Raw genomic sequence first — 20,542 nt, forward strand, 5'->3', positions numbered from 1 at the left:
GGAGATTGTACTGTGGCTGCTTGTTCTCCTGGTGAAGTTCTTCCTCCTGTGTCCAGTTGGAAATCCCCCCAGAAGTAACTTGTGCCTATCACCCCTCATCTGGAAAGTCAAAGGAATTATTTTAAAGGCAGTTTACACCTGTAAATTAAAGAGCATCAAACTCTGGTGTGGATACCCTCCAAAAATAAGCTGGCTTTCATTTGCAGTGTTTCAAGGAAGCTCATGCTTCACTGAAACCACAACTTTACGTCAGACTGAGAGCATCTGCATGGGGTTTTAATGCCCTTTAACTTATGTCCATTAACCCTACTGCTGTCATTAATGTCTCTTTGCTACCTAAGTGTACAATATCATTGATTCACTCAAAAAAAACGGAGCAAATCGTGTTGCAGTGGGTAGGACCAGCTCCAGGTTAGCAAGTGTGCTGCTGGCTTCAGTCAGCTCTTGGGGCTGTGTCTGTACCAGGGCTCTGGGATTATGCCAACCTTCTCCTGATATCTCAAAGTCTTCAGCAAAGCCCGTTGGACCTTTAAATGCACAACCCTGCAGTGCTCTTAATTTGCTATCAGGAGGCTGGAGAAGCATTGCATACTAAAAGCGAGCCTGTCACAGTTGTGTTCTGTATGCTGTTTCCGTTTTGCTTTGCCTGTGTTAGGATGCTCGGTCTTATTTGTCTCTTCAGCTGTGATAGTAACATTCCTCTCTTTTACATCCCTTCTGTTCTTTTATTTTTTTTCTTCTTTTTTAATTGCAAGATGTTCTCCAGTCAAAACAATTACAGAAAAGGCATTAGAACACAGAGGACTAAATAACAAAGAAACCAGAGAAAGCAATGTGGAATAAAATCTGGCAGTATTGAAAAACTGAAATAGCGCAAACCAGAATTAGAGATGAGTGAATTATTTACAGTAAGTAATTTGTCTTCCTGTCTCCTTGCAAATGAGGAAAAGTTTGATGTATCCTCCAACTCATTCAAGAAATCTGAAGAAAACCTTTTTCTTCATAATTCCCTTACATGAAATACAAAGGTGACAGAAATTTTCTCTATTGGTCACCTAGCATCATGTCTGCTTTTCATAGGGCAAGCATGGAAGCATTCTGACAGCCCCAGTCTGGATGGCTACATTTAGAGCCAGAATTCTATCAGATAATGTCTGGGCTCAAATGCTGCAGCCCTGACACAGCACACCGTACAGAGGCACTGGGAAGAGCCAACCCACTCACCATATCATGGTAAATAATATAAATAACATTTTGCTCTGAGACAGAATGAGCACTTTTAAAGATCAGTGCAATTCTGGAAAGCACTTAAATCCTTAATTCAAGGCCAAATTGTAACAGGGATTGCAATGCTAACTCAGACAAAAGTATTTTGAAGATCCTTACAGAGCTTCCAAATGCAAGAGGACTTTATCAAGCTCCAAATTTTGGAAAGAGAAAGTAGGACACTGCCAGACAGAGATGAAAGCAACCAACAGAATTAAACCTGTTCTCCTAAGCCAGCTGGGATTAAAACACAGACCTACAAGCTCCCAGTTATCAACTAAAAGCATTGCTTCTTTATTATACAAATTTTGTTGGGAAGATAGCATCTCTGCTAAGTTCAGTTGCTTTATCTGATTTTAAAAACAATATCACGCTTATCAGGACTAATGTTTTGCCGGTAATTTTCAAGGAACATATTTATAAATGAATAAACTGTTTACCACAACACATCAAATTAAGAAGAAGTATATTTAGGCACCGATTTGCGCTGCTTTGGTTGTTATCATTATAAATTATTTTGTCAGCCTAACTGCCTAATTGCAAACGGATAAGGATCTCTTAAGGGAGCAAAAGTAAATATTAGAGCAACTGAATGATGTGCAGCATCCAAGCATGCTTCCTGGCAGGGACGGAGGCATTTGTGCCAACCTGCTTATGGGTTTTGAAGAGCTTCTGACAGCAGAAAGATGCTCATGAAGTCAAGGTTTTCTTTGGGAAGATCTGAATCCTCCTACGTTTGGATGAAGCAGAGCCAGAGCTAACAATGGCGTGCTTCTGGTAGAGCTCAGGACAAACAGATCACCATGGGGCAGACTGAAGGCTGGCTAAACCAATATTCTGCATTTTTCCTTCTCCTTCTTTCATGCCCAAGCAGTAGCTGCCCGGGTGAAGCTGGAGGCTTTCACAACGACAAGAAATGGGAGAGCCCTGCTCAAGGCTGGAGTTTTACTGACCATGGAAATATTAGCTGTTGAAGAAAACCATAGTTCAGTCACTCAAAGGAAATGCTGCAGGTCAAAAACATTTTTTTTGTGGAGAGAAACACAAAGAGCTTTTCCAGCTCAATGGGCACTGAACACCCTCTCTGTTCTCACTTTGCACAGACCCTGTGATGGCCAAGCTCATGGTCATGGTCCTTCAGTGCTCCCTGGACAAAATTACTGTCTGGCATCATCTTAAACCAAATATAAACTTTTGACCTCATTCGTATTGGAAGTCTCATAATTGAAATAAGCTACTATATACAACTTAAGCAAAACTCCAAATCCACTCGGACTGAAAACACTGCCAGGGGTAAACCGTATGCCAAAGGGAGAGTTTTCAACCAGGCAAACTGCATTAACATCACGTAAATTGTACGGAGCAATAAATAGCTGTTTTCAGTCCCTTTCTACGCTGTGCAAAAAAAAAAAAACAAAACCAAGAAGCCATCTCAATTTTTTTTTTTTTTTATGAGTTAGGAAAATCACTACATTTGTTTCTGTTTCTGTTAACACGTTGAATCTTATTTTTGCTCAGAATCTACTAATGAAGTATATTATTTGTCATACATTTCTTTGTTCAGGGTTTCATAGATTAATAATGCCACAGACTGGTCTGTGTTGGAAGGGACCTTAAAGTTTACCCAGTTCCAACCCCCTGCCACGGGCAGGGACCCCTTCCACTAGAGCAGCTTGCTCCAAGTCCCTGTGTCCAACCTGGCCTTGAACACTGCCAGGGATGGGGCAGCCACAGCTTCTCTGGGCACCCTGTGCCAGCGCCTCAGCACCCTCTTAACTACATTTAATCCATAAGCATAAAATAAAAATATAAAAACATAAAATGCACTTTTAGAATATATGGACTCTATCAAAACAGCCTTCCCCGAGAGTAGAGGTTCAGGCTCAAAAACTGTACATAAGGAAGTGCAAAGAATTGCCAAAATAACCCAGGAATCTGTGATGGCTGAATTACAGATAGAAACACCAGAATCTGCCAAAGTGCTGGTTCAGCATCAAACAGATGCCTCTGGCTGAGCCAGGGTACAGCCCCCTCCTGCGGAGAGGGACAACCATCCAGAAGCATGATAGATCGCATTTTAAATCATTTTTTATGTTACCAAGCTTCTAGGCACGGCAGTTATAACTGTTTCCAGGGGTCAGCGAGCTGAACATTTTTGCTATCATTAAAATCCCTTTGAGATCAGTAAAGTTTGACTTGGAATGTCAATGTTGCTCACATTAGAAAGGATATTGGCACTTTGACCTGGCATGTTTGTTTATTTCCAAAGACATGCAGAAATCATCTTGTCCTGAGGATGGAAAATAAAATCCCAGCATTTAGCCCAGCATCTCCTTCCTCTTGGCTCTGGGAAAGGGGCAGAGCAGCACCTGCTGCCTTCTCCCCATCCCATTCCTCCTGACCTTGCCTTTCTCCTTCCCTAGGCTTTTTATCGTTTCTCTCAGAGATACCCAGGAACATATAAGCTCTACTAATCAGTGTCATAGCTCATTAACTTGCTTTATTGGTCTCTGGGTAAACCTCTCTTGCTACGCTGCTCAGAAGCTACTGAGTCTTTATCATTAAGAAATAACTGCCCAGAGCTCCCACTCTGTGTGTTGCCTGGGTGCATTAAGTGGCTTAATAGTATCTCTAAATTTATCTTAAATAGAAAGGTGGCCAGAACATTCATCACCTTGAACAAGGTTTAATCAAATCCCATAACATAATGAATCTGTCCCATTTTAACACCATAACCTTTGAGACTTTATATGTACTCAGCAGTGAGGTGCTGGACATGGACAATACCCTTAAAGTACAACAAAGATTACGGTACTATACAAGGTATATAGCTCATCACTTGTGTGATGCACTTTGAAGTGCACAATTATAATGCTTTCTTGATTATGGTACATCTTCCAGAAGCGAATTCAAGGGATATTCTCTAAGATAATGACCCACAAACAGTTTTGATCTCAGAAATGTGTATAATTAAAAGCAAGAATCAGAAGGTATTGATCTGTAAGTTTCAGCAAATTTTCTCCTTTTAAAGGTTAAGCTCAGTAGTCAGTACTATCCCTTCCTATATGTAGCAGATTTAAAGGTTAAAGAGCTCTTTCTCTGAGGTCCTCTCCATACTAATACTTCTAAAGGTTGCATACATTGTTTCTAGAGGACACATCTCTAAACAGTGGTGACAGTCATTCTGATTTTACTTTTTTTGTTCTTTTAAACTGCTTACTTGATGTCAATTCCTTTATGAGGAATCCAATCTCAATTTCCAATTCACAGCTCATCTTTTCATACAGCCACATTCATGTGTATCTGAGAGCTTCAGCCTCCTCAGTGCTTTATGAATACTAGCTCATTAAATAAATTAGTTTGTTTTTCACACTTTGCAAATAATTTGTTAAAATCCAAATAACTACCTCTTGTTTCCTCACCCTTGCCATGAAGCATCAGACAGAAATATCACATGGCAGCCTTGTGCACAGGGTTAGCCCAAGCACTTAAACTTATTGCTTGGCTGTCATTGCTGCTGAGCTCTCGTGGCTTTTTCCTACTTCTTGATTCACCATCCCTTCTGGAAAGCATATTTTGGTGAATGGCACTGACAGTGCAGTTTGTATGACAGTATAACCAACCAGCTATTTGCTGTTTCTCAGTTTTCCCCCAAATAAACTGTACTGCCAGAACAACCATTTCATTATGTCCAAGTATCTTACCACTTAGCATTTCACACTTTGAAAAAGTGTTTCAGGCCTCTTCTGTTTGTAAAATGGGATAAGTGCTGGACAACTGCTGTGCTTTGGGTCCAGAATGGGCTCTGCTCCTGGCCAGACTGTATCTGTGAAATACAGCATTCAATACAACTGGAGTGGAAGGATGGATCAGTGTTTCATGATCCTCACGCACACAGCAGCGGGGGAAGAATGGAAAGGCTCCACATCAGTCCCTTCAGTTGGATGGGAGACTGCTCTTCTAACCCAGGTCGTATCATTGCACATACCGCTGCTTTCTTAGGCAGTTTTAAACTGCATTAGCAAGACAAAGGAATATTATGGAATAGCTTTGGAAGTGGAATTAGAATTGAAACTAGAAATGGAATTGAAATAGAATTAGAAGTGGAATAAAAATAGAATAGACTACAACAGAACAGAACAGAATAGGATGGAACAGAATAGAACAGAATAGAATGATAGTATTTTCGGAAGGAAGGGACCTAAACAAATCACCTAGCCCAACTGCCTGACCTCTTCAGTGCTGACCAAAAGTTGAAGCACGCTGTTATGGGCATTGTCCAAATGCCTCTTAAACATTGCTAGGCTTGGGGCATTAACCAGCTCTTCAGGAAGCCTGCACCAGTGTTTGACCATCCTCTTGGAAAAGAAATGCTTCCTCATGTCTAGTCTAAGCATTATAAATAATGCTCTTTCGGGGGAAAAACACTTTCCACACCAACCAAGTGTTTCACATGTGATAAAAGACACTAAACAGGATATATCACACCTACTTCAAGCAGTCTGTCCAGACTTAAAAGAAACATTCTTTCTTGATATTGCTTTATCATAAAGGGCCCAATCCATCCTTGTCCACCAGTGAGCCAGTGGCCCTACACGGGGATGATGTACAGCTCAGCAACAATTCCTCTGAAGGTTTAGGATGCATTTATAGCACATTTTAATGCACATTTAGTGGCAGAGCAATTTTAAGCAGCTGAGCTAAATGCAATTTGACAGAATGGTTGATCTCTTCGGGTGTGTTGGAGTATATTGCTTGCTGTCAGTGCAAAGCAGCCTCCAGACCCAGATGCCAGGCAATGAAAGAGAAGTACTTTTGCAGCGACAACATCTGGCTCCTGTGTGCCTCACGTCTGTCACAGAGCACCCCAAGGCACATCTCCTCTTGTCTGCATCCTTCTCAACCACAGAAATCAATCTGGGGACCAAAATTGCAAGGGGAGGAGGAGAAAGTTAATCACATTTCGTTTTGACAGCTTTACAATGGTGAAAGCTTTGTTCCATGGACTATCGAAGATAGTTTGATGACGACTTTAATTCGGAGACCCCTAAGCATTTTCCAGCTGACCTGGGCAGACCTAAGTGTGTATGATGAAAAACTCCTGATGAAGCTTGTTTTCCTTTAGGTCCTGTCCACAGATCCTAGTGGATCTAGTCCACGGTCTAGTAAATATGGGTTAAAATAAAACGTCCCATAACAAAGTGCCTATGACAGCAGGCAGCCAGATGCCTGACTGTAAGTGCTTAAATCCTTTGGAAAAAATAATTTAGAAAAGACTCAGAGAAACAACAAAAAAAATATTGATGTGATTTTAAAAAGTATAGCTAGCTCCAAAGTACTTATCCACCCTAAGGTACCCTGCAGCATTCATCGCTTTAGGCACCGTTCTTCATTACAAAACATTAAGATGGTTGAACATAATTAAAAGCAGAGTTAGATGATGGGTCCCTGACCACATTCTGCCCTTGTCTGGGCTGATCCCAAAGTCAAGCTCATCCTTACACCAGCCAGCTGTGATTAAAACCCCAGTACACTGGGCTAGGGCTTGATTTGCTGCTATCGCTGCTCTACCCCCCACCAAGGTCACAGCCTCACTTTAAACTTATTCAACACTCCAAAACTGTGGTCCAATCAGCAGAAACACTTTGCAGCCCTGAGGGGTTAAAGTTACCATGAATATGGAGCATCTCTGGAATATGGGTACCTGTGTATATAAGTAGTGTGAAATTAAGTGATTTGTTAGGGGTGGAGGCCCTGGTACCCACTAGCCTACCCTTTCAGACAGTAAAACACGTTTTCCACAGAGATTTTGCTTGGAATAATTGACCACGTGAGGAAAAAAGAAGGGGAGAGTTTTACTCGGTGAATGTTAAACAATACAATTACTCATACCAGAAAGAGCTACAGATAGTACTCAGCAAAACATTACACATGTGGAATTCAAGTCTGTGATCCGCAGCTAGCTTAAGTCACCTTTTCCTCTGTTGAATTTGATACTACCCCCCATATTTTATTGATCTGAACTAAAGAATAAGACAACTGTTCTTTCAGTTTGTTTTTATATATATAAATATATATATTTCTTAAACGTATGTATTTATTTATTTATTTTATAAACAGCACCAATTTTGATTTGTGGTATGTTCCTGCAAACATTATGAGTCATAATGACTGTGAAGTCTTTTTAGGTATAGATACAAACACACAAACACAAAAGAAATGAGAAATAAACATTTCATGTCTTTTGTCTTTCCTCGGGGGATCGTTGCTGGTTATGTTCTCAGAGCCCTAACTACCCTATGAAAAATCTTACCCCAGAAGCAATCCCTATTCATTGAACTGGAACTACATCCCAGGAATAAATTGCTACTTAAATACTACCAAACCAATTCTGCTTCTACAGTTCGTTCTGATTATTTCTTCACTTTTCTCCATATTTTAAAATGAGAAGAAGAAACAAAGTTACATACAGTTTTAATTAAATAAATCTACAGCTATTTCTGCACTTTAGATTTGTTAATTAGTAACTAGTATTTAAAAAATTAAAGAAAGTAAAAACCAGCAATACTTAAAGCAAGGAAGTAAAGAAGTAAACAAACACATAAACAGCCACAAACAGTTGCCTTCACGCTGGTTCTTGAAAAGGGGTGGGAGAAGCAAGCTCAAAGGAAGAAACAGATCTCAAATCAAAGACAAAAGGAGCAAACTCTCAGCCTCCTAGCTCATGGCCCCCAGCTAAATCAACAGCTGGGCAGAAGCAAGCAGAAATGGTATGTCAGCTCAAAGGAGTCAAGATCTGCCAGATCTTTCCCAAGGTAAGAATACCATTTTTTTTGCTTCATTCCCCCATCTACAGCAAAACACGTCTCTTTTTTCTTTTTAACAGGCTAAATTAAAAAAGAAAATAATTATCTTTTAAAAGATGCAACTTTCAGTAATAGGTTTAGCTTAGAATCTACTCTTACACATTTTATATCTTCTAAAAGCCTGGTATAATTTTTTTTTCCCTTTCTGATCTCTGCTGATCAAAATTTGGCAATTGCCACATTCTTTCTGCCAGAAGAAGCTGTTGATCCAGATATTTCTTGGTCAAAACTCCAGTCACAAATTAAATATTATACATGTCCTTTTTCTTTAAACAAAGCAGGGTATTTTCAAACCAAAGAAATAAGAAATAAATCTCTTACTTATTATATCACCTATCTCTAATAAAAAAATCCATGCAAGCACCCTGCGCACTTCTGATATTGAATTGTTTCCTTACTTGTCTCCACCACGTCTGTGTTGCATTTTACAGTGAAATCTCTTTTAAGCATTGAACTGTATTTCTGTCATAGTCCTCACCATTATCAATTTTGATCTGATCAAGGTCGCCAGTCACAGAATACCATCAATATTAAGCAATAATCATGATAATAGTAATTCATATCAAGCATCTTCCATTTGCTTGACCATCTCCGTTATGTTATTAAGTTAATAGATCTGCCACCACTGAAGAAAAATAGCACAAAGAGAGAAATCTTATTAAACTAGAAATAAAATTTTAAACAATTCTGGGAACTGCCAGAGCCAGCCTCTGTGCTCTTCTGTACACCACTCCAATCCAGTTAGCAAACTCAAAAGGTTATTTAGTTATTTGTTTTGATTTAATCAGTTTGTGAATTTTAAGTCTTTAATCAAATTAATTCTGACTGCTGCCAAGAGAAGAAAAGTGAGAACACAGTAAAAAAAGAACTGCAGAAATGCTATATTCCGAGTTACTGCAGTCTTTTATAAGAGTGGAAGACTGCATATAGCTCTTTTCAACATTAGCTTGGTTGTGCCTCAATCACCAACGCCATAGAAATTGTACTGCAAAAGAATGGGCAAAGTGTTTTTATTGGGAATGGTCTTTCAAGCTAATTCTTCAGTTTGAAAAGCCTTTTTATTCCTTAAGACATAGGAAGTTCAGTTCATTTCTGTGTTTGTTCCGAATTACCTAGATGCAAGTATTTAAATTCTATTCAAGCTTATCAAGATTTGCTGGAATTCATTGGGTCTTTCTTATGTCTGCATTACCTGTAGGATACAGCCCAGAAGAGCCTCAATTGGCTCCATGTATCTTTTACTCTCTGATAAAAATCCCCATTTCATACGTACACTTCCAAATATACCTTTCTATGCAGTTACTATGTCACACACATAGTACCAGCTTGTTAGCTTAGAAATTGATGCCCTGCAATGCCAGAGGCACCATAGAATCACAGAGTGATTTGTGCTGGAAGGGACCTTAAAGCTCATCCAGCTCCAAACCCCTGCCACAGGCAGGGACCCCTTCCACTAGAGCAGCTTGCTCCAAGCCCCTGTGTCCAACCTGGCCTTGAACACTGCCAGGGATGGGGCAGCCACAGCTTCTCTGGGCACCCTGTGCCAGCGCCTCAGCACCCTCACAGGGAAGAGCTTCTGCCTAAGAGCTCATCTCAGTCTCCCCTCTGGCAGGTTAAAGCCATTCCCCTTGGCCTGTCCCTACAGGCCCTTGTCCAAAGCCTATCCAAAACCAGCAGCCCTGCACAATACGGTTCAGCCAAGCACTCATGTTTTCATTTAAATCCATGTGAAATACAGCTGCAAATTAATAATTTGTTAAAGACTTCCAACACTAAGCACTCTGCGACTGGGAACATACCAAGACCCCTGATGATGGTGGATAGAGGCACAATTTATGCACAGTCCATCCTGTCTTACCCCATCTGTATAAACTATCTCCACCTGTGAATACCAATAGTGCAATAAAACATCTTGGGACAGGAGCATTCACATACCATCCAATGAAGCACTGTACCCTGCAGCTTGTTTTCTACTTTTGTTCTACGTACTTCAAATGTAAATGATCACCACAAAAGGTCACAAAACGTGATCAATTGCTCTCTGACATTTTACCTTGAGAATAAGCAAGAAAAAGTAAACATAAAGGTTTGGAACAAGATGTGCCAAGACATCAATGCCCTTTGGGCACTACACGTAAGAGGAATTTAAAAGGAATGGGAGCTGGGTGCATTAAAAAGCAAAATAAAATAAAAAATAACAAAAAAGAAAACAACAAAAAACACACACACACACACAAACAACAACAACAACAACAAAAAAATAACCAGAATATATGTTTGATGTCATGAAAATGAGCAGTGTTGAGAGAAAGACAAAACTGACAGGTATTCAGTGTTCCCAGCAAAACAAAGATATATAAATGTTCTCTAAGTAGCAGTTTATCCTTGTCAGTGAGCCTGGGGCTCCTACTACTTGGTAGCTGTGCAAATAGGAGCCTCCAACGATCATATCCAAAGGGACACCCTGACAAGACACAACCGCTTTCACGCTCTTCCATGTTCCAAATGAAACGCTGAACTTAGCTATGGAATAAAAGCTTAAGCAGTTCCAGTAAGTGGAAGGAATGAATAAAAAGAAAAGGAATAATCTCAAACACTTTTCAAAATCTATTAAGACACAGCACTCAACAAAGTAGTAAGCATAATTAGCACCTATTATGTACAATACTATATTATGAAATAACATCAACCCAATTCATTTTTGATATGGAAATGTTGGACTTTTTAATGGAGGAAAGTAATGGACTTAAGAGAAAGAAATACATGTTTCAGAAAACAAATGTATTTGTTGGAATAAGCAAGATCTCTAATAACAGACCTACCTGCATGTGGTGTTTATAAACTGTCAATAAAATATTTCTCTCCCACACCACCTCTTCCCAAGAATCAGCTCTGCTTCTCATTATTCCCCTAGATTGCTCCATCTAATCAAAGCACAGCTACATTTATTGCAGGTGTTACTCTGCAATCAGGGAACAGTTTCTGCTGTTCACCCAAGTTTAATTGACAGTGCTGTTGCTGAAGCCTCTCTGGAAAAAATCACCGCTCCTCTCTGAAACTGGGTGTTTCAGTTCTTGTTTTAACAACACCTAATAGACAAGTCAGGGCAACCTTCTGCAAGGGCCTGGTTGGCTTTCGTTATGTATGAAAAAGCAACGCAAAGCAGGAATACATCCACAAACACCTGTGATCACAGGCCATGAGGTGCTGAGCACATGGCAAGACTTACCCTGGAGTTCACCACTTCCAAGGAGATGTTCTGAGGCATCGCACTGGGCACTGAAAGCGAAGAAAAGCACAAAGAAATGGGAAATATTATCATTAGTATCTAAGTCAGGTTTCATAGAATATCTCTCTTGGGGGAAAGAAAAGAGTGCAGCTTTTACACCTAGTTTATAATCTGGTCATAACTGTGCAGCTAATCCAGGTGGCACTTCAGAGGTCCCCTAGGGAGAGGAAAAACAAATGCATCTGTTCATTTTTTCCTATTTTTGATAGACCTGTTTGTAAGCCCTTTAAACAGTCAGTCAGAAGGCTCCCTGCAGCGAAGCCAACTACTTGAACTCAGTTATTTGTAACAAACTTGGTCAGAAATAAATATGAACATGCTGCAATTTCTGTGGTTTCTGTGTATTAAAGTGAGTTTCAGAGCATATATTGTGGATATTATTACATATGGATATTACATATCCATATTACAGGTGGAGCAGGGTATTTCTTTCTCAATGCACCTCTTTTTACAAGGATGCCTAAGAGAGAAAGATAAAAGAAACTGTCTGCAGATGTTATTTAAAAAACAGTGGCTTACATTGAGGCTTTACTTGACGTACACAATATAATCCATACTGGGTATTATACAACTAATCATAGAATCATAGAATCAAGTAGATTGGAGGAGACATTTAGGACCATCAAGTCCAACTAAACTTCATTATATTCATTCTTATAAATACAGTTTAATTCTTAAATGGGGTTAATAGCTATACAAAGTATGGTCTTGCAAAGGTGCTGCAAGAGGCATTAACGAGAGGGTTTGGCACCTGTAGGCTTAAATAAAACAACTGCTTCTGACACAAGGTTGGTTTTTTTCCATCTTAGAAGTTCCTTTAATTTCATGCTCTCTTTAACTACATTTATAGGAAAGAGTAGTGCGGTGTAGATCCATTTATCCCATCCTGGCGAAGGATAAGGCTCTCACCACCAATGCACGGTGAATTCTCTGCATGGTTGGACAGACCATTATCACCTAAATATTTCCTAACACATTTCTGCCTGTTTTCCACTCCGTATCTATATATTTGTTTCCGATACGCTTGTGCAACAATGACTCAAACTCTTCCAGCTGATGACATGTATTAATTCAACCATTGAGGAGCAAAGAGCTTTAAAAATAAATTCATAGCTGGTGGGGCATCAACTGCCAGACGTGAACCTCAAGTTTTATTTTCCTTTCAGACAAATAATACCTGCTTGCTAACCTGTGCTACTGAAGAGCTGAAAAGCAGGTATGCAGTTTATTCTCACAGGAAGGTGGTCCTCGATTTGGAAAGAAAGAGCAGAAAAATCATCATAGTGGGTGAACTACCCAGTTTAAGAATAGTTTGCATTGCTATATACTACAGTATATTATTTTTTTCAGTGTGTAAGTATGAAGATATCAAGTCAAAGAGTTGATATATTTTAACATATACGATATTAAGAAGAACTCTAGGGCAAAATCATTCTTGTTGCAGTTGTCCACACACATGGATTGGCTCAGCAAAGACCTACAGGAATGATCTGAGACCTAGAACATCTTAGAGATCAAATAAATTAATTTTATTTTGAAAACTGTAGAGTTAAGAAGTGCTCGGATTATTATCTGTTTTTATCTGAAGGAGGAAGGACTTCTGGCTGTGAAGGAATGATTTAGTAGGCAAAGATTTAGGAGCTGGAATCCATCTCACTCGAAATCTGGCATACCTTCCTTTTCACCTTCTTCATCTTCACTGAAAATTGCTGTCTAGGGCTGTGGGACATATATCAGCAAGCAAAATGTAGCCATAAGTATTTCTGTGAATCACTTACTCTGGCCAAAACTTTTACCAGAATGAATTGGTGACATTTGAGGTACTGTATAGAGATGGACACGGGGGGGTTACTGTCTATGTTGTCTCTTTATATTGTTTCTGCATATGTCTCTTTATATTGTTTCTGCATTGTCCATGTAAGCTGCCAGCTGTGGCAGATGGAGATGATCAGTGCAGGCTGGCTTAACCTCAGCACTCTGGAAGAGGCAGGTTGCATCTATAGCGAGTCACCCCTAGCCCTAACACCTCTGAATCTCCAAATAGTTTAATGGGCGCTAATTTGACAATAAACACCCCTGTGCAGTTATTAAAGGAAAGGAAATGACTTCAGCAAGTCAGATAGATGCTACTTCCCTCAGATTATTTTCAGCTCCTCTGCTGAACTCTGCCTGGTCACATCTATGTTCAATAGACAAATCCCCAAAGTACATCCTCAATGTAGCATTCTCAATGCATGCTGCTATTTAAGATCTCAGTCAGGCAGAGATAAGTCATTTGTTAGTGCTAATAAGAAAGTTGTATTTTAAATAAGGGCTACAAAAGAACAGAGGTAATAACAGCTAACACCAGGAGGGACCCGCTGGCAGCAAATTCCCATATTAATACCCTGTCCTTCATGAAGCCTCTGTGGAAAAATAAACTCTTCCTCAGCTCAGGGATCCCAAGTCACAGAGCCTGGCTGCTGGAAAAGGTGCAAGGTAACACAAACCTATAGCCTGAGTCCATTAGGAGCTCTTGCAACCCAGAGCTCTGGATCATTTTGCTTATCCTGCCTTACCTGATTTGAAAGCAGGCCTTCAAGGAATATACAAAACCAACTTGACATCATGCACTTTAACCACCCAGACCTGTCCATCACAGCAGACGACCCAGGCTGGGGCAAGCAAGCATACTTGGCTGAAGGACCTGAGTGCCTGTCTCAGCTCTGCCCTGACCTCCCAGGGCTCTGCACGCAAAGAGTTTCCCTGTGCAGTCGCTTTTGTGTCTCTCCAGATGAGCAGCTTTAGAAATGAGTTGGTTTCTTTAGTGCAGCGGCTCTTCTTTGTTTGTTTCCATGCTGCCCATGACAGAGCAAAGCTGATCTGAGGCATTGCTGCTGCAACGGTACTGGCAGCAGAAAACAGTACATGAAACACTTCACCTCCCACAACACAGAGGAGAAGTCACTGACCACACTCCCCTCATTTGGAAAAAGATGGAAGACTCTCCCTATGGTGTACTTGGCATTGCATGGAATAAGCAAATGGAGATATTTTTGGACATTTCTGAACTAGCTGGATCTGATGAACACTGGTATCTCCCAGAAAAGGCTATTTTCACTGGATGATATTTGCCTTTGTTTGCGAGCAAGGCAGAATCGCTCACAGCCCCACATTCTCAAATGTGATTCTTCTCTCCCCTCACTCATTGGCCACAAAGGCTCATCACAACATTTAACCATTGCCATTTTAAAGCTTTCCTTCACATTACTGACTAAAATTTTATTGCTACTGCGCATTATTCCCCTACCAGAAAAACTCTTCGGTTTTCTTTTTTATTTTTTTCCCCACTATTTGTTTGTCTTTCCATTACTTTGATGATTTCTGTTCGATGAATGCTTGTCACATTTCCCAATTTTGTTGCATACATGAACATAACTGATGCACTCTTCATCTTCAATCAAAACAAGAAATAAATCCAGACCTGACCCAGCATCGAACTCAATCACAGCAATACTGGATGTCTTTATTCCTTGCTCAGTGTTCAGTCAAGGAGATGTTTTGAATTACCGAATCAGAGACCCAGATTTAATATCTCGGGTTGCATAACAATCAAGAGAGCTCCCTGGCAAACCCAGTGCCTGTAAGATTACAATTACTTCCTCCAGCTTTATATCTTGATCAAATAAAGAAATTGGATGCGCCTGGTAAAATTTGTTTTTTTGTTTATTATTCACAGTTTAATTATACCGTTAGGAATTAGATAAGAACTTATTTTACCTAGTGTTAGCTATGCAACAAGAAATGAGCAGGGACAGACACATCCAGCCTCTTTGTCTCAGCATGGGGTGACTCAGCGGTAGAAGAAGCCTTCAATATGCTTGAAGGAACTTTGCTGCCTGACTTGGGCCAGGTGTTTACAGGTAGGGAAGGTAACCCTCACTGCTGGATACTTACTGATGGGAAGAAGGATCATACGGCAAGGTGCTCAGATTTGTTGTGTTTGTTTGCTTTTTCTTTTTTCATAAAATCCCAGACTGCTTTGTGTTGGAAGGGACCTTAAAGCTCCTGCAGCTCCAACCCCTGCCACGGGCAGGGACCCCTTTCACTGGAGCAGCTTGCTCCAAGCCCCTGTGTCCAACCTGGCCTTGAACACTGCCAGGGATGGGGAGCCACAGCTTCTCTGGGCACCCTGTGCCAGCGCCTCAGCACCCTCACAGGGAAGAGCTTCTGCCTAAGAGCTCATCTCAGTCTCCCCTCTGGCAGGTTAAAGCCATTCCCCTTGGCCTGTCCCTACAGGCCCTTGTCCCAAGCCCCTCTCCAGGTTTCCTGCAGCCCCTTTAGGCACTGGAGCTGCTCTAAGGTCTCCCCATAGCGCAGCAGAGGGGCAGGATCCCCTCCCTGAGCTGCTGCTCACGCTCTGGGTGTGCAGCCCAGCACACAGGGGGCTTCTGGGCTCAAGTGCTCCCTGAAGCCAGGTCATGGGGAGCTTCTCATTGACCGACACTTCAAGTCCTTTTTCTCTCAGCTGCTCTCTATTTCTATCTGGTGAAATAATGACTGAAACAAGCGCTCCAGGTAACAGAGTCTTGCTGGTGCAGGCACAGACTCCAGCCACCAAACCAAAAATGGGTTTACACAGGAAACTCCCGTGTAATTCTTGCAGGGGAAGAGGAATAGGCGAGATACAGCCTGGTGTTTCTTCTGAACAGATAAGGTGAGACTGGTTAATCTGGAGGGAATTCACTGTCCCAAGAGACATGGCTAACGGAGTGCTACAATAAGGGACTTGGTTCCCAAAAAGGGTCACAGCCATGACACCATTCACCTCTGGTATATCTATGCTTGTAGGTCTGAGCACGAGGTTCTGTTCATGCTCTCGTAAGTGTTCTCATAGCCTTCTTCTCCTCACCCCGCTCTCAACTCCCATGCAAACCCAGTAAACACCATCTAAAACTTCATGGGCCGTCTCCTGTGTCAACATGAACTTCAATCTTCAAATATTACTTAACCCCCTCCCCACCATTCATATTATAATTATGGACATAAATTATGTTTAGATCAAATACTCATGAAGCGTGAAATAACAGTGTGCCAATTAGCTGGGATTAAATGCATTTTGATAAATTCATAAGCATGATAGCTCAAAGCGTTTCTGAAATGGCACACAGCTTGGCCAAATATTATCTGAGCTGTATTTTAAACTGAAAATTAAGCTTTAGAGAAACAATATGTTCCTTGATATGGGGAATGCTTCCTGGGATCTGTAACCTGCACCTGGAGATGCTACACGAAATTCCTTGCATGGGAGGGCATTTCTCAGACTATAGATTACATCCCAGAGCTTCATGCAACATTTTTGCCTACAGACCTACAGGAACTAATAGTACAGGCTTTCTTTTTTTTCTTAATACAACTATATTGGTTGGAAGAAGCCTTGGTGAGATGGTTTAGTGTGAGGAGTCCCTGCCCATGGCAGGGGGTTTGGAACTGGATGATCTTAAGGTCCTTTCCAACCCTGACTATTCTATGATTCTATATAACCTATTGTATGCTATACAGCAAAGGATTGGTGTGGAAAGAATAACCAGCTTAAGCACGCTCTCACGAGGAAGGCAGACTTAGAAATGATGCTGTCGTTTTCATAAGAGGAAAGGAAAGGCAGACTGATCTTTGGGCTCTTCTCCCATTTTTGACATTTACTGCTGTTTCAAACCAGCTTCAGAAAAGCAGCACGGGAGCATCCCAGCTCCTTGCCCAGGGGCTGCCCTCTGGGTTTGCCTGCCGATGGAAAAACAAGCTGCTAGAGACTACACGGACTGTGATGTGAAGACAGCATGAAGCAAAGACCAAAGGGAGCTGGCTGTGACAGGCAAGGTGCTCCATGTCATGGTGTTGTCCCTCCAGCAGTAGTGCTTGCTGCCTGATGATGTTGCTAAATCTAAGCTTAGCTGGAGGATGGATTCAATCTAAATAGCATAGCAGGACAGCCTGGGGAGCTACTCTCCTCCATGGGGAGGGTGGTAGCAGGGAAGGAGGAACAAAACCTGCCCAAATCCACATGTGTGTGTAGGCAACTACAGACTTCTCCTTTTCTTTTATCCTTCCTTTGTCTCCCACCTATAAAATAGGACAGATGATTGAATGTCTTCCCCCCTGCTCTATGTAGGCTGTTAGCTCATCGGGGCAGGAGTTATTTCTTGCTGTTTTATTGTGGATCCTTCTAGCAGAAGTTGACCTTAACCTTGGGAAAGGTCTGCATGGTACTGTAAAAGAGGAAAGTGCAGGAAGTTTCAGTGATGCGGACTTGCTTTCTCCATTCCCTCCTCTCTTCCCTGGGACAACTAGAACCCCTACCACCTTCACCCAGGCTTGGGCAATGACAGGCTTTTGCTCGGGCTTTTTTGCTGTTCTTCTTCATGCAAGAGACCAAAGTGCTTTCAGGCAGACCCAGAATAGTGAGGATGAAAAAATATCACAGAATCACAGAGTGGTTTTGGTTGGAAGGGACCTTAAAGCTCACCCAGCTCCAACCCCCTGCCATGGGCAGGGACAATTTCCCCTAGAGCAGCTTGCTCCAAGCCCCTGTGTCCAACCTGGCCTTGAACACTGCCAGGGATGGGGCAGCCACAGCTTCTCTGGGCACCCTGTGCCAGCGCCTCAGCACCCTCACAGGGAAGAGCTTCTGCCTAAGAGCTCAGCTCAGTCTCCCCTCAGGCAGGTTAAAGCCATTCCCCTTGGCCTGTCCCTTGTAAAAAATCCTAAAAGGATTTTTTCTTCTACTTACTCCAAAAAAGGGGAACACTGGGAAACTGCAACCAAATGACTCCTTTGCAGAGCAGGCTTCTGCTTAAACACAGAGTAAAATAAATACCATCTTTTTCCAGATTCCTGAAACAAGGGCACCTGCGCACATTACTGTTTTCTGGACTAGTCTCATGCAAACCTTCTCGTTAGCACTGATTTTTGTTCACAGACAGGTAAAGCGTTTTAAACACTTGCGGAAGATAATTTTGAGACTCATGAATAAGAATCTTTCCCTTTCTCATTTATGGTGGTGACATTTAAAACCAAAGTGAAGAACAGGGCTGCAGTTTTACACTTCACGGTGTGAATTAAATCTACATATATTATGCAAAATATGCATTTTCACTTGTTTTCCTTTTGTTTTTATAATTATAAGTGTGAAGTAATTTATTCTGCCAAGGTCCCGCCTCTATTACAAGGGAAAACTGAATTTGCTGGGTAGACATAAGTAGCAGTTGAAAAAAATATTGCAGAGGTGTCAAACGTACAATAAGAGTGCCAGCCGAGGTGTGGGGTCGTGGAGATGAATCCCATCGAAGATACAGCCCAGGACAACACAGGTTAAAACAGTAACCCTGCCCAGAAACTGGTATTTTTAGTTGATTAGATGGACCATTCAGAAACAACTGGGTTACCAGACAGAAAATTGCCATTCTTGTACAAATTTTCAGCTTTCTAACTTTTTTGGTAGAATAACAAGGGAGAGTTATCAAATTTCTAACAAAATTAGATAAATATTTGCAAATATAAAGGATAAATCTCAGTCACCCTCGTTCTTCATCCAGTTTAGTTTTGTTTTTTTTCCTCTGTCATAGAAGGGAAGATGTCTTTAATGTACAAGGCCAGGTTAGACAGGACTTTGAACAACCTGGTCTAGCGAGAGGTGTCTCTGCCCGTGGCAGGGGTTGGAAGTGAATGAGCTTTAAGGTCCCTTTCAACACAAACCAGTCTGGGATTCAAAGATTCTGTGACTAACAGTGAAATTTTTATGTGACTTAAGGTGCACACCAGGCTCTGTTTCTGGATGTGCTCATTAGCACAGGTTATCTGCTGCACTTCTGAGGACAGAAAAGCCCAGTAAGCCCGACATACCTAGCTGAAGCCTGCAGCAACATATTTCTTTCCTACTCCCTGTTTTTATACTCTCATTTAAAAGTAAACATTTTTTTTCCGCATGAAAGTGACCTTAAATTAGTGATCCAAACCCAGGGCAGGGCCACCGAAAAACCAAACCTTGCTTTATAAGTATGAATGAAAATAACTTGCTTAAATCTTTAGCAGAAGGAAAATCAGCTGTTTACAAACCTCACTTTAAAAGCTTACTGCCCACCTCATGTCATCTTTGAAGAAAGTGTTGTTATGGAAAAATCCCCTCTGGCTGTGGAGCTCTGCCAGGAGCTGGCACATCCCTGAAGCCTCTGAAGCCAGTCCCCCGTCTAGCTTCTGCTTTGTGACCTCCAACCAACCCTTCTGAAAGAATTTCCCCTCCATTTGTACAGTTTTTATACTTATGTAGCTCAAATGACTCCAGTGAAGTTATTCCTGTTTTAGCCAGGTGCGGGGATCAGGCTCAGTGACTTCCAGAGGAGTCAGGCACAATAGCAAACATAACTAAGTGCTTCTGACTGCAAGGTACAAGTCAATTTATCTCCTGGAGCCTGCAAACCGCAGGAGTACAGCACGAGCTCGGGAGGGATGCTGGTGCAGCCAGTGTGACGAGCAGAGATTGAAGCCCTGGCACGTTTGCTACCCTTGTGTTTAAAGCAAGAGGAAAACCCAGGCAGTTCGCTCTTCAGATGCAGCTGTAGTAAAATAGCATCTGTTGAAATGCTCAAAGGATACACCTGTGCCTATGTTACAGAGAAAATAGAGAAGTAGACCATCCTTATCACTAGACATAGAAATAATGAAATGAACCAATTATCCTTGGAGATGAGCACCAGCTCAGAGGGTACCACTCCAGGAACGTACTGAACCTCCTGTTTCTGTCCTGCACATTCAATAACCTCCTTGCTTCACTGCTGCTTCTTCCAAGATATAGTGGCAAAAGAAGAAGTCTGATAATTGCAACCAACAGACACAACCTGCCCCCTCTATCCCCACTCACCATCCGAAAGCGTGGTGACCGTCACATCCTCAGTGGAGACGCCGGGGCCGTAGCGGTTGTAGGCGAGGAAGCGTAGGGTGTACTCGGTGAACTTCTTCAGTCCCTCCAGCCGGTACGAGAGCCCATCCACTTCCACGTGCTAGCACACAGAGACAATAAACCAAGGGGAAACGTGTCAGCCAGCGCTGCAGCCATGCCAGGGGATGAGAGGATTAGAGGCGAGCTTTT

At 41.7% G+C, this 20,542-nt stretch overlaps 1 protein-coding gene and 1 long non-coding RNA gene across 2 annotated transcripts in view; one reads left to right on the forward strand and one right to left on the reverse strand.

Annotated features, from left to right (window-relative positions):
* DCC (DCC netrin 1 receptor) overlaps positions 1–20,542 on the reverse strand; it is a 602,355-nt gene that overhangs the window by 136,051 nt on the left and 445,762 nt on the right. The window contains exons 11-12 of the mRNA XM_057405653.1: positions 20,315–20,453; positions 11,362–11,411 (exon numbers count right to left, since the gene is read on the reverse strand). Of these exons, the coding sequence (XP_057261636.1) occupies positions 11,362–11,411; positions 20,315–20,453 (189 nt within the window). The remainder of the gene's footprint in view (positions 1–11,361; positions 11,412–20,314; positions 20,454–20,542) is intronic.
* LOC130597281 (uncharacterized) overlaps positions 1–20,542 on the forward strand; it is a 269,591-nt gene that overhangs the window by 4,798 nt on the left and 244,251 nt on the right. The window lies entirely within an intron of this gene.

This window comes from Pezoporus wallicus, unplaced genomic scaffold (genome assembly GCF_028554395.1).
Source record: "Pezoporus wallicus isolate ANWC-B61680 ecotype Strahan unplaced genomic scaffold, APGP_CSIRO_Pwel_v1 scaffold_13428, whole genome shotgun sequence".
NCBI lineage: Eukaryota > Metazoa > Chordata > Aves > Psittaciformes > Psittacidae > Pezoporus > Pezoporus wallicus.